Raw genomic sequence first — 15,684 nt, 5'->3', positions numbered from 1 at the left:
TATATATATATATATATATGTATATATATACATGTATATACATATATACATGCACATGCATCCGCACATATATATAAGCATTTATATGTGTATGTATAAATATATATATATATACTTATGTATAAATATATACGCACATGGTGCATAAGTATCTATTTATACAAAAATACATATGCATAAATACATGCTCACATTTACATAGATGTAGATGCTATAGACATCTTGGTAAAATAAATTCGTTAAAATATTCTTTCGTTAATTGCCACATAATTGTGTATTCTGCCTTGAAGTATCTTTTGTAATATCTAACCCCACATTTCGTTAATTCTACAGAAATTGTAACAGAAAAAGTAACTCGCACAGGTAAGCTAATGCAAGATTGTTCATCACACTATCTATTTGTCTATCAAATACAAATATAAAAAGCTTTAGTTATCTGAGTTACTCCATTTACTAAATTATAATTAATTCGTGTATTCTTGTATATATTATCCATGGAAGAATATTCTTTTCCAGTAAAGTGAAACTATCATATATACACATACATGTAAATCTTGTGTTTTCGATTAATTCAGATAATAGTTCGGAAATATATGATTACAAACATAAAAAGCCTCAATATATTAGGTGTTTGTTAGTTATATAATGTAATCAGTAGGAGTACATAATTACATTTTCTTTTACTTAGAAACACGTTCTGAAGTCGAATCTACAGTTGGTGAGTGGGAAATTATTCACTATGATTTCTTGCTTCTAATTGTCGCCGAATTATACTTGATGTCTTCGTATATTTTTGTGATATTCTGGCTTTATTATTTATCGTTAGAAAATAATAGAAGTGCCTCATATATATTTGACTAACTCTTGAAGGATATTCTCACTAATGTTTGGCTCATGAAATGTGTGAAGTAGTAACTTACAGTGTTCTTACGATAATTAAACAGGAAAAAGAAACTCGTTTGTTGAGATTGTAGGACGTGACATAATTGATAATATTTTACTGTGTCTGTTTAAAAGTTTTGAGTGTGGTGTAACTTTTACTGCGTTTCAAAGTTAGACATCGATTTTCTTATTCATATAAAGTATGTAAGAAAGAAATTTTTCTTTTATCGTAAGTGTTGTAAAAACCAAATGCTTTACATAACATCATCGCAATGAAAATACTTATAACATTTCAATGCTGAAATACGTTTAAAATATAGATAATATAAATAATGCGGATTAGCAGTGTAAAGGAAATCGTTTCTCACGAATGATACATATAATGATAAAAGTAATATATTCTAATGTTCTCATTTCCAAATATGCTGAACTATCATTGTTAGGTTTTTAACTGTTAAGTTCAGCTGCAATATTATTTCATTAATTTTACAGATATTGTGACGCAGGAGGAGCGTCCTAGAGGTGAGCAAACATATTTTCAACATTCTTTCAATGAACCTAGATATCTGTTTTATACACAATCCATAATTGCTTACGAAATTTCTATATATTCATGTCTGCAAAATATTCATGCGCAACGATAAAATTGCTAAGTCTATTGTGTTTAAACCGGCGTATTTTCATTAGTGACTCAGTTATGTTACTTTAAACTAACTTACATATATCTAATAGTAAAAATATATATTACGTAAGAATATTATGATATTGAACTTTATCCCAATAGAATAAGAATAGAGTAGGAGAGCACTATGTAGATAAGTTCCTAAATGTATAATTAAGCCGATCCTCATTGTGAAGAGAGGCTGTTCCTAATTTGTATCAGCTTTTCTATCTTTATCTGATATTAAAATCTGATGTCATAATATTTTATTCTATATTTAGAACAACCTTCTCAGGTCGACGCCTCAGTTGGTAAGTGTCATTTAATGACATTCTCCTTCATCAAAGAAATTACATTATGAATTTTGTTATAATTTGTATTTCAATGATTATTGCTTTATTATTAGTTTAATGAAAGTAAACATTTAGCACAATCGACATTAATAATGAAATGACTTTTAAGACATTGTATCCTATCATAAATGGAATATGGAAATTTAATTAATATAATGTATAGTAAGTTTTATTGAAAAAATTGTGATGAAAGTATCCAATAAATATTCTCGTTTCGAATTATTGATAAATTTTATTAAAATTCGTCTTTTCGATACTTGAGTATTGTAACCATTGATGTAGACTATTAATTAATTGCGTTGTTAATTTCACAGAAATTGTTACTGAGACAGAATCTCGCATAGGTAAGCGCTTTTGAAATAATCACATAAGTTTCATAAAAATTAATATAAGTTTCGGAGAATATTTACATTCCTTCTATAGTAATTCATATTGCTAATAGTTTCCTTGCGTATTTATGCGAAGGAATATAATGTGAATGATTTTCATTTCTTATAAATTTTGAATGTTTGTAGAAGAGTTAATAACGATCGTAAACTTGATCAATCCTTAAAAGTACATCAGCGTAATAGAGAGTTGTGGATTACATACGTATAGTTTTTTAAAGTAGCTAAACACCCGGATAAATATAGATTGACAAAAATTAATCAATGAAAAAATGCAACTGTCTCATTGTATTTTATATTTAAAATTTGTACAGAAAAACCATCTGAAATTGAATCTACAGTTGGTGAGTTTAATTCAAAATAATTTCACTGGCTTTTTATGTTTGACTTCAGTGTTCGTGTATGGATTATTGTAGTGTGAAATCTGTAACCACGTAAATGTGTAATAAATTTGATATCTAAAACATATAACTTCCTCACGCAAACATGCGCAAAAATATTTCACGTCACACAAATCACACAAAAATATTTCATACCCACTTACACCCACATAAACAATCACGCATACATACAAACACACAGACGATGCATTGATCAATCACTGTATCGTATTCTGAAAACAGCATAAACAGTTGTAAGGGCATCGATGTTCTATTATTTCTGTATATTACGTTGTACTTTTAATTAGATTCTTGTATAGTAAGCGTATATTGTGTATTGAGGAATATGAAGTTTGCCAAAGCTGGCTTTTAAAATGAAATGTTTGCATATTTTGCTTTTCGCTTTTACTTCGAGGATTATAGTTTCTTTGGTGAATTTGCACGTGTTTAACTGGTGTAAAACATTTTCATTTGGTTGATTCTGGAATTTTGTTTATATTTTGTCTTCATTTGTGTATTTAAAATATCGTCAATACGATAGAACAGAAGGATAGGCTGAATGAAATAATAAGATAGACAGCCATTATATTGTTCAGAGTTTAATAACTAATTATCGTTTTCATTACAAATATTGATACATTTATTGTATAAATATCAATTTTCTGAAGAATTATCCTACATAGAAAGAGATAGAAATGTCCACACGCTTTTGATATGATTCAACATACACACACGCACGCAAACACACTACACGCATTCAAACTAATATATATGAACATACGCATTTTGACCCCGTCTAGCACATGAATGTATCGACAAATTTGCTGATCTCTAGGCTTCGCTATCTCGCTTCTCTTGGCAAGGTGGTTTTCTATCAGATTACACCATCATAGCATGAGTTGATAGTGATCTCTCAGACCGACAGACTGCCAACTCAAGTATTCTAGAATGTTGGGATCTGTCCTGCCATTATACGTCCTAAAAATAAAGAACCTACTTGTCAATTCCAACAACACTAAGTCCTGTAGTGATGATGCTTCATTCATATCTAACTTTCTTCAGTCGTGCACCGCTATATTAACTTAGACACTATATGCCAAACTTGCCCCGTCTCCATGGATAGACATCTCAAAACATTGAATCAGAACATCAAATGTTATTTCATTCAACAACACTAACACATACTCACTGCAAAAATCAAGAATATACTATTAGTATATGAGGACATACCTAAATCTTTTTGTCAATACAAATAGGAAGTCTCAAAGATTTCGAAGTTCTTTGGTAGCTTATGGGATATTTTCAGTATAGAAAAAAACCGGCTGTCTTCTTCCTATACAAAGGTTACTTGAGACCGAAAAAGACTACGAATACTCTTCAATTTCGGCGCAGAGTATTTAGTATTAATTCCACAAATATATCCTAGGACTTTGCACCATGCCAAACAACCAAGAGAACCCAGTCATGGCTGTCAGACAATTTCTGCAACCACATCACCCCCAACATCGGGCCACCTAACTCCCCAGACTGTAACCCCCTTGATTATTATGCGTGGGGCGCATTTGAGCAGAAAACCAACAAAATTCCATGTAAGACTAAAGATAAACTGAAGGCAAGGATTATGGCAGCATTGACCATCTACACTAACTATTCATACTCTAAAATATTGGGCCATCCTATAAATAATGCGGTTTTTTAATTGCATGAACTTCTTCGTTCTGCAAATCTAAAAGTTAGAAAATAGTGGTTAGTAGTCTGTTGAAATGCAGAAAAGCAGGAACATTAAAGCACATGCTTTCCAATTTCATGCTAGGTTTGGACATAACCACATCTACATATGGAGCATAACTAAAACCAGGAGTATATACTGGAGCATTGGCGGAGAGGGCAAGGCGAATTGACAACGGTGAATGACCACAAGAAGTGGAGTATTGGAAGATAAAATTTTGTAGGGAAGGTGAACGCCGCAAACCAGCCAATGTTAGGAAGAAGGATGATTCAAAAAGGAAAAGTATTTGGCAGGTCTCTATTGACGTTGATGGTTAATATCCCTTCCCACTTTACCACCTTCCTTTCCTTACACCTTATTATGTGGTGTAAGAAAAGGAAGTTTCCTGGGACGCAAATATCAAAACCATTTTCCTCAGGCAAGACAAAAAATACAATGATCTCTGTGAAAACAATGCATGGGAGGCAATATGACTTTCTACAGAGACAGGTAGTAGAGTATTTGTCAGAACCAAGATGCACTCGATGCTCAGGACTCTTGAACTAGCTGATGGAGAGAAAAATGATGTTAGAAAACTTTTGGAAGCCATGAGAAACCCAACTATTACATCTGCCTCAAGAAAGAGAATGTGAGGCGGAGTGGGAAAGTGCATTGAGGAGGATAGACACATCTGGCCCACAATCGCAACATCTGACTCAACAAAGCTTGTGCAGGTGTCACGATGGCAGGGTGCGAAGCACCTACAGAGCTACTTCACCGTCTGTAATATCCGCTCTAGCAATTGGAGATGAGAACAACTGTATCCTCAACACGCAAGTGTACGTACATACATACATACATACATACATACATACATACATACATACATGCGTAACTGTATACACACACACACAAATACATGAATACAAAAGTATAGATACATACTTATATGCATAAATGTATGTATTATAGACAACTTTATATATACATGCATTGAATTATTTTTCGTTAGCGCTGTTTAATTGTATATTCTGCTATGAAATATGTTTTGAAGTATCTTAATCACGTATTTCGTTAATTCAACAGAAGTTGTTACAGAAAAAGTAACTCGCACAGGTAAGCTAATGGAGAATTCTACTTCACACTATGTATCTACCTATCAACATAGCAATATTAAAATCACCAAATTTTTTAGTTGTTTACATATTAAAATGTAATTAAATCATATTTCTTCTTACTACATACATCAGTCATGAAAGAATTTTCATATGCAACAAAGTATAACTAACATATATATTATATAGAGTGTAACGTTCATATATGTGTATGTTATATGAAGTGTACGTAACATATATAAGGCTTGTTTTATTATATAGTCCAGATAATAATTATGAAATAAATGATTATGAAAAAAAATTGTAAAAAAAGCCTCATTAAATTTAGTGTTTGTTAGTCCCATGACGTAATTAATAGGAATACATAGTTATCTTTCTTTTACGTAGAAACACGTTCTGAAGTCGAATCTGCAGTTGGTGAGTGCAGAATTATTCTCTAGTGGTTTCTTGCTTTTGCTTGTTGTTGAGTTTCCTCTTGATGTCTTCCTATGTTTATGTAGTTTTCTGTTTTAGTATATGTTGTTAGAAAATAATAAATGTGCTGCACATATGATTGATCAAATATCAAAGATATTCTTTCTAATATTTGGTTCATGAAATAGTAACTTATTATGTTCCTGTTGTAAACCGGTTGAAAAAAGAAACCTGTATTTGTTGGGATAGTAGAAAGTAATATTATCTATAATTTATATTAAAAACAAAGAATGAACAAGCAAATCATATGGTATCACTTTAGAGCATTTAATTTATAATCTAAACATAGTGCTGAGTAGTTATAGTAAATAAGTGCCTATTTATTATAACAACTCCACACTATGTTCAAGTTATATATTAAATGCTCTAAAGTAATATCGTGTTTTGCTTGTTCATTCTCAGTTTTTAATATATATTTACCCGCTCCAGGACAAACCACTTGTAGCCATCTTTAATAGGCTGCCCCAACGTTACCTTTTCTTCGTTGCACTTCAAACCGGAGTTTTAGCGGTAAACCAAACTGACCACTTATAGTACATACCTATTACATTACGTCATCAGATGTAAACTCTTTCTATGATATTATATCGACTCTGTTGAAAAGTTTTGTTTGAATGTGGCGTAGCTTTTATCGCATTTCAGTGTTATGCATCATATGTTCGATTCATATAATGTATGTAAAAATAATGAGATCGTAAGTGTTGTATAAACCAAATATTTTTAACAACATAACATTTTCGTAAATGAAAATATTTACAATAATTCGATGCTTATACGCGTTTAAAATATTAGTAATGTGAATTAGCGCACACGAGGGAACTTGTATCTTAAAATGTTACGTATAATGGTAGAAGTAGTATATTCTAACGTTCTCATTTCCAAATATGTTGAACTATCATTGCTAACTTTCCAATTCTGAAATGCGTGAAATTCAGTAGCAATATTATTTCATTAATTTCACAGATATTGTGACGCAGGAAGAGCGTCCTAGAGGTGAGCAAACATCTATTTTCAACATTCTCTCAATGAACCTGAATTTTTGTTTCATACACAACCCGTAATTGTCTACGAAATTATCCATATATTTCATGAAGTAATTTGAAAATATTTAGCATATCTTCACATGAATGCCTGCAAAATATTGATGCGCAATAACTATTGCTGTATATGATAAGTTTGTTACATCTATAGTGTTTTAAACAGGCATATCTTCATAAGTAACTTAGATTGTAAACTTATATGTTGTGTAAGAATATTACAATATTGCACTTTATCCTGTAAAACTAGGAGAATAAGATGTAAATCAGCATTTCCTGATTACTTTTCCACATATATCAGTTTTTCTATCTATATTTGGTCTGAAAATCTAATGTCCTATTTTATTCCATACTTAGAACAACCTTCTCAGGTCGACGCTACAGTTGGTAAGTGTCTTTTAACGACATTCTCCTTCCCACAAAAAACTCTAGGAATTATATATATTTTATAATATTTAATATTATAGTAGTTATAGTTTCATTATTATTATATTTTGAGATGATCATTTCTTTTCATTAGCAAATAAATACGCGCAGTATATATTCCTTCTTCACTTGTTTATTGAAGTTCTTATTTTATGTCCATTGTTTAAAAATCTTTCCTCACACAACTGTGACCTCTTTAACGACCCTCCATCCCACGTGCCCCCTCCAGTTCTGTTTAGTCCATTCTGTTTTTCCAGACAATGGACATAAAATAGGAACAATAGTAAACAATTGAAGAACGAATATATAGGCCGTCTGTTTATTTAGCAAGAAAAATATGACCATTCTGAAATATAGCAATATCTGTTTAAACACATGATTTTACATCAGTGATCTTGTGAAACAAATTCATAACGTTACGTTTTGCTATTAGTTTTATAAAAAATAAACGTTAGTAGCACAATCTACATTAATGTGGAATAACTTTTAAGACATGTTCTATCATAAGTTGAATACGGAAATCTAATTAAATGTAATGCATAGTAAGTTTTATTGAAGAAATTATGATGAAAGTATCCAATAAATATTTCTGTTTCGAATTAATGATAAATTTTATTGGAACTCATCTTCTCAATACTTGTTCATTGTAACAATTGATGTAGACTATTAATTGAATGCATTGTTAATTTCACAGAAATTATTACTGAGACCGAATCTCGCATAGGTAAGCGCCTTTGGAATAATTATATAAGTTTCATAAATATTAATTGTTTTGGAGAATATTTACATTGCTTCTATAATAATTCATATTGTTGATAGTTTCCTTGTGCATCTATGAGAAGGAATATACATGAGAATGATTTCTATTTCTTATAAATTTTCAGTGTTTGTAGAAGAGTTAATAACGATCTTAAACTTGATCGCTCCTTAAAAAAAAATACATGAGCGTAACAAGGGTTGTGGGTTACATACATAAAGGCTTTTTTTAAATATAGGTAAATATCTGCATAAATATCGATAAGGAATTTTCATTTTTGAGTAAATAATCAAGCAACGGCCTTATTGTTTTTTTTTTTTAATTTGTGCAGAAAAACCATCTGAAATTGAATCTACAGTTGGTGAGTTTAATTCAAATTTCATGGGCTTTTTACGTTTGGCTTCAGTACTCATGTATAGCTTATTGTAGTGTGAAACTTATAACTACATAAATATGTGATATATTTGATATCTAAAACACAGCGCTTAATCCCACAAACATACGCATAACGAGTCACATATAAAAATCACCGACACACTCATACCCACGGAAGCATACACGCATATATACACATATTTTGAATTAGGGATCCTTCATTCAAATCTAGCTTTTCACAGCTATGTGTCATATTTCATTTAGATACAACATGCCAAACCTATGCTGTCTTCATGAATAGACACATCAAAATATTCTTTTCTACTCTAGACACAAGGCCCGAAATTTTTGGGGAGGGGGCCAGTCGAATAGATCGAACCCAGTACGCAACTGGTACTTAATTTATCGACCCCGAAAGGATGAAAGGCAAAGTCGACCTCGGCGGAATTTGAACTCAGAACCTAGACAGACGAAATACCGTTAAGCATTTTGCCCGACGTGCTAACGTTTCTGCCAGCTCGCCGCTTTGACACATCAGAATATTGAATGAGAACATGCAAATCTTTTCTTTTCAATAATGCTGCTCACACTCACTGGAAAAATCAAGAGCAGACGCTTAGTATATGAATACACAACTAGATCTGTGTGTCGTTACAAATTTAAATAAATTGAAGTTATCTGAGGGCCAGTGGAACATTTTCAATATAGCAAAATCTATATCTCAAAGTCTTGACATTTTATGGCCAGAAGTTACTTGTGACCAAAAGAGCTAAAAGCAGTTTTGAATTTCTCGTAAATCTATTGGGTACTGCGTTCATATACGGGATAGCACAACCATTACACACACAAATATATCCTCGACAGAATTTAAAGAAAGAAAACGAGTCCGACTGGCATGAAGTCGATTACTAAAACCCACTAACATTTTACTCGCGGATAGATATCTCGTGTACCTGTAAATTTTACGGCTAAAAAATATGGTCACTACTCCTTCAAGCTGGTCGGCTTCTTGACATAACCACCCAGATTTTCCCGATTTATTTGCCAGTACTCCTCTCGCACCTATAATTCTCTAGCACATCAGTACCTACAATTACTAGTAGACCAACTACACCATAATTTCACATTTCTGAAATTTATACTCACTGTTTTTTTCTGGATGACATCGAATTGAAACTTTAGGAAAACGCAATAACCACATCTATTGTAGCAGTGTCGGAGGCACGATGAAATTATGACCCACGCCCCTTCATGTAATCTCATTTAAAAACTAAATAAATCAAAATGGAAATACACACACACACACACACACACGCACTCGCGCGCACACACGCACATACACACACACACACACACACGCATGGATGCTTTCTACATCCATTTGGTTATTCCCAACACATTCGTCGGTGCACCTTAGGCTCCTATATTTTGTATAACAGCTGGGACCACACTATAAATACTATAAGCAACAATTCATATCTTAATTTCATATTTGTGGACATTGATATTTTCAATCTTTTCGCAAATACATGGAGACCTATCAAAAACGAACGTTAACCGTGATTCATTTTAGTGCCTCGTAAAGGACGCGTTCATAGTACTAAGTTTATAAGAAAACAATATAAAAGTACATGCATATATAACCATATATACGATTATACATATATACACACATGAATATCTCTAACATATCTTTATACATAAATATCCATATGAATGTGTATATTTGTACTTATACGTACACACATACACACACACATGTACATATGCATAAATATATACAAAAATATACGTGTATATATATCCTTTTATTTGTTTCAGTCATATGACCGCGCCGCATAGAAGGCTTTTAGTCGAACAAATCAACCCCATGACTTATTTTTAAAGCCTAGTAGTTATTCTATCGGTCTCTTTTACCGAACCGCTAGATTACAGGGACATAAACATACCAACACCGATTGTCAAGCGGTGATTGTGGGAACAAACACAAAGACTCACACACATTGATTTATAAACATATATATGACAGGCTTCTTTCAGTTTCCGTCTACCAAATATACATATATCAATTCATGTAAATTCACATATATATAATGTCGTTAGGTAAATATGTATATATACATAAATATATTTATGTGTCTATATACTATTGACAAAGGCTTCGAAATTTCGGGAAGCTGAGCCATCGTCGGCTGAATCTTCAAAGCCGTTGTCTATACTATAAATATTTAGGAATAATAAATTTGTACACTACAAAAGTATAGAGTAGCCCTTCACATTAATGTAAAATTGCTTTTATAATAATTGAAGAGAAGCGAAACATTAATATGTCTCTCTATATAATTATAGTGAAATACATGTATATTTATATATAAATATACATATATACACATAAATACATAGATGCAAATTTGTATAATGGACAACTTCATATTATATATGCGTTGTAATTTCTTTCGTTAAACGCCATATGATTATGTATTCCGACATGAAATATCTTTCGAAGTGTTTTATCACATATTTCGTTAATTCTACAGAAGTTGTTACGGAAAAAGTAACTCGCACAGGTAAGCCAATGTGAAATTTTCTTTCGCACTATGTATCTTATTCTCAATATTGAAGTTTTAAAATTTCAAACTTCCCGAGTTACTTGTTTAATAAAATGTCAGTTAACCACCTAGATTTTTGTACATAGATTGTTGTTGAAAGAATTTTATATTAATTATAACTCACATACTATATAGAGTGTAACATATATATATATATATATATATATATATATATATATATATATACATACATACATGCAAACTAAGAACCCCGTCCCTATAACGAAAAAATCGAATAGTGAAAGCCATACATACCCGAATCACATGTGATTTTGAACTTAGGAAAATACCCTTTGTTCTCATCAGTGAGCAATAATGATCCAGGGTTATAGAATTCTTTCATCTCAACCTATGTGTACGATGACCGTTTTTAATGCAGCATCAAATTTGAAAAGGTTACCGTAGTGAATAAAAGTTATTTAAATATATAAGAGGATACTATTATTTATAATAATACCGGTGGTTTAGCACGCGTAAAAAAAACCTATAACAGTATGAAGTATCAATTAATAATTGAGGGTAATAGCAAGTAGTACCAGCGTACTAATTAAGGGTAGTAGCAAGTAGTACCAGCAAGTAGTACTAGCGGTCAGAATGACCAAGCCATAAGTTGTCACTTAAACACAAGGGTGAAAGCGGGCAAATAAACAAAAACTAAGAACCCTGTCCCAATAATGAAAAAAAAAAAAAAAAAGAAATCAAAAATTGAAAGCCATACAAACCCGAATCACCTGTGATTTCGAACTTTGGGAAATAAACATTTGTCTTCATCAGCGAGCAATAATGACCTAGGTTTATAGAATTCATTCATCTCAACCAATGTGTACGATGATCGTTTTAGTTCTTGTTCATTTGCCCGCTTTCACCCTTGTGTTTAAGTGATAACTTGTGGTTTGGTCATGCTGACCGCTAGGTAGCACGCTGGTACAACTTACTAGTGCCCTTAATTATTAATTTATATATATATGCTAACATTTTGAGGCGTTTTTAGTTTCTTTTTTAAAAATGTTTTGCTCTCATTACTTGTCACTATTAACTGCGTTATTAGAAAACAACACGTTTTACAATAACTCTGTTAATATTTTGAAAATAAAAGATTACAAACACTCACACACACACACACACACGCAGTGATTGTTAGTCTTAGAATTACAAATTTATCTTTTCTTTTACCTAGAAACACGTTCTGAAGTCGAATCTACAGTTGGTGAGTGGGAAATTAAACACTTAGGATTTCTTGCTTCTGATTGTCGTTGAGATTCTTTTTGGCGTCTTCGTATAGTTTTGCGTACTTTCTAGTTTCATTACTTGTTATGTCTCACATGTTTAACTAATTATCGCAGGATATTCTCTCTAATATTTAGTTCATGAAATATGTGAAGCAGTAACATATAATGTTCTCATTGTAAGTTGGAGGGTGGGTTTTTAGAAATTAATATGATCAATAATGTTAGACCCAGTCTGTTTAAAAGTTTCATTTGAATGTGTGCAGCTTTTGTCGTGATTTTCTTATTTATATAACGTATGTAAAAATGATGAGAATCTTTTCGATTATCGTAAACCAGAGGCTTTTATGACATACAAACGTTAAAAATGAATATATTTTGTATATTTTAACACTTATAAGTATGTAAATCATAAATGATGCGAATTAAAATACGATGGAAAGCTAGTTTCTCACAAATGTTGTGTATAATGGTAAAAGTAGTATATTCTAATGTTCTTTTCAAATTAGCTGAAATATCGTTGTTAGGTTTTCAGTTCTAAAATGCGTGGAATTCAGTTGCTATTTTATTTCACTAATTTCACAGATATTGTGACGCAGGAGGAGCGTCCTAGAGGTGAGTAAACATCTATATTCGACATTCCCTAAGCTTCACATGAATGCCTGAAAAATAATTCCTATTGAAGTATATGATAAATTTATACAGTCTCTAGGGTTTAATCTCGCGTATTTTCATAAGCAACGCAGATACGTTCTAAGTTATCCTAAATATATCAGACTGGAACATATATATTGCGTAAGAACTTTACAGTATTGACCAATATCCCCCACCCCATGAAGAAAAAAAACAATAGCAATAACAAGAGAGTAGTATGTATAATAAGCACTTTTACATAGTAAGTTCTGCAAATCTGATACACTCTTTCATTCCATATTTAGAACAACCATCTCAGGTCGATGCCACAGTTGGTAAGTGTGTTTTTTAATGAGATTCCCCTCCTCCATAAACAAAATCTTTTCTCTATGTTGTTATAAATTGTATTTTAGTTATGAGTGTTATTATTATTCTTATTACTTTTATTAAAGTACATATTACCAATAAAATTTACATTAGTGTGAACAAACGTTTTAATCATAGTGTATTGTATCATATATTAAATACCGAACTATAATTCATGTAATGCATAGTAAATTTTGCTGGAGAAACTGAATGAAAGTATCCGATAAATATTTCAGTATAGAATTATCGACATATTTTATTGAAACTCGTTTGTACCAATTGATGTAAACTATAGTTAATTGATTGCATTGTTAATTTCACAGAAATTGTTACTGAAACTGAATCTCGAGTAGGTAAGCGTCTTTGAAATAACTACACGTTTCATAAATGTTAATAATAATTATCAAAGAATATTTACATTCCTTCTAATGTAATTCGTATCGTAAATAGTTTCCTTGTGCATATCTGAAAAATATACTGAGGAATGAATTCCAATTTTAATGTGAAATATATTTAAGTTTGAACACTTAACCGTAAACTTGCCAAAACTTTAAAATAATATAATAGTGTAACAAAGGTAGTAAATTACAAATACAGGAAATATTTTAATATAGTAAATGTCTGAATAAATTAAAATTTTTGTGTGAAATAAACAAGCAGCTGACTTATTGTACTTTATTTTAAAATTTGCTCAGAAAAACCATCTGAAATTGAATCTACAGTTGGTGAGTTTGATTTAAAACTGCTTTACTGGTTTCTTATGTTTGGCTTCAGTGTTCATGTATGGATTATAGTAGTGTAAAATAGATAAATATGTAATAGATTTGATATTTAAAGTATAATTCGTAATCACACAAACATACACGTAACAAGTCACACACTAAAAGCTTACGCACTCATATGCCCACAAAAACACATACGCATACATACACACAAACACAATGACGATGCATACACCAAACAATATTTTAGTCGCTTTGCAGATACAGCATATTTCGTCGTTAAAGCGCTAGTGTCCTATTATTTCAGAATATCACGCAACACTTTGAATTGAATATTAAGTGAAATGTGTATTGGCGAGCATGAAGTATAGTAACAATGGCTTTAAAAATAAAATATTTGCGTTATTTATAATTTGCTTTTTGCTTTCTCTTCATGGATTATAGTTTCTATAATAAATTCGTACAAGTTTGACGTTGCTGGTGTGAAATATGTTTTCGCTGCTTGTGTGATACTGAGGTTTTTGTAATATATCGCCTTCATTTGTCTACTTAAAATATCTTTGACGTTATAGAATGGAATTCCTGAATTAAATAATAAATCAGTCAGCTTGGAAATAAAGAAGCAATGATATTGTTCGTAGTTTAATACTAAGTTACCGTTTTCCCTACAAAAGCCCGTATGCATAATTTACTGATTCAATATCGATTTTGAAGCAAAATTACCCTACGCACACATACACGCGCACACACACGCACGCGCACGCACACACACACACACACACACACACACACACACACACTGATATAGCGGAATGTACGCCTACCCACGCACACGCACACACAAATACACGCACACGTACACAACCGTACACACGAACGTCTGGATAAATTTGCTGGTTGCTATGCCTTAGCTTGTTTCTCCTCTTCTGGAGAGGTGCCTTTTTATGAAATCTAACTTTCTGCAGCTAGGTTTCGCTATGTTAAACATATCACATAATACATGCTAAACCCGCACTGTCTCTATGAATAAACATCATAAAATATTGAATGAGAAAAGGCAAATGTTATCTCCTTCAACAGCTATATCGATATGAAATAACATTTTAGAAATATGAAAATATTTTACTTTAATTCATACGATGCTTTGGAGGTTTCATTGAAGAAATTGAGATGAAAGTATCTGATAAATATTTCCGTGTTGAATTATTGATAGATTATATTGAACTCCGTCTTCAATACTTGTTTATTGTAACAATTGGTGTAAGCTATATTTAATTGATTGCGTTGTTAATTTCACAGAAATTGTTACCGAAACCGAATCACGCATAGGTAAGCGCCTTTGATATAATTACATCAAGACTAATAAGATTTTTCTGAGAATATATATATATTCTTCTTATAGTAATGCAATATTGTTGATAGAATATACGTAAGATTGCCTTCGAATTCCAATAAATTTGCAATATTCCTAGTTAATAACGAACATAAACTTGATCAATCTATAAAAATGTATTAGTGTACCAAAAGTAGTGTATTACAAACACGCAAAGTATGTATGTATGCATGTAAATATA

The 15,684-nt window shown here is 31.6% G+C and overlaps 1 protein-coding gene across 1 annotated transcript in view; it reads left to right on the top strand.

Moving 5' to 3' along the window:
• LOC106869541 (obscurin) overlaps nt 1-15,684 on the top strand; it is a gene marked incomplete at its 3' end in the record, with an annotated part of 380,350 nt that overhangs the window by 130,369 nt on the left and 234,297 nt on the right. The window contains exons 23-41 of the mRNA XM_052970280.1: nt 334-363; nt 689-718; nt 1,375-1,404; nt 1,825-1,854; nt 2,211-2,240; nt 2,597-2,626; nt 5,457-5,486; nt 5,873-5,902; nt 6,923-6,952; nt 7,354-7,383; nt 8,117-8,146; nt 8,511-8,540; nt 11,092-11,121; nt 12,341-12,370; nt 12,975-13,004; nt 13,328-13,357; nt 13,712-13,741; nt 14,084-14,113; nt 15,410-15,439. Coding sequence (XP_052826240.1) covers nt 334-363; nt 689-718; nt 1,375-1,404; nt 1,825-1,854; nt 2,211-2,240; nt 2,597-2,626; nt 5,457-5,486; nt 5,873-5,902; nt 6,923-6,952; nt 7,354-7,383; nt 8,117-8,146; nt 8,511-8,540; nt 11,092-11,121; nt 12,341-12,370; nt 12,975-13,004; nt 13,328-13,357; nt 13,712-13,741; nt 14,084-14,113; nt 15,410-15,439 — 570 coding nt within the window. The remainder of the gene's footprint in view (nt 1-333; nt 364-688; nt 719-1,374; nt 1,405-1,824; nt 1,855-2,210; nt 2,241-2,596; nt 2,627-5,456; nt 5,487-5,872; nt 5,903-6,922; nt 6,953-7,353; nt 7,384-8,116; nt 8,147-8,510; nt 8,541-11,091; nt 11,122-12,340; nt 12,371-12,974; nt 13,005-13,327; nt 13,358-13,711; nt 13,742-14,083; nt 14,114-15,409; nt 15,440-15,684) is intronic.

The sequence above is a fragment of the Octopus bimaculoides genome, chromosome 1 (assembly GCF_001194135.2).
Source record: "Octopus bimaculoides isolate UCB-OBI-ISO-001 chromosome 1, ASM119413v2, whole genome shotgun sequence".
In the NCBI taxonomy this organism is placed as follows: Eukaryota; Metazoa; Mollusca; class Cephalopoda; order Octopoda; family Octopodidae; genus Octopus; species Octopus bimaculoides.
This window is presented reverse-complemented; position numbering and strand designations above follow the sequence as displayed.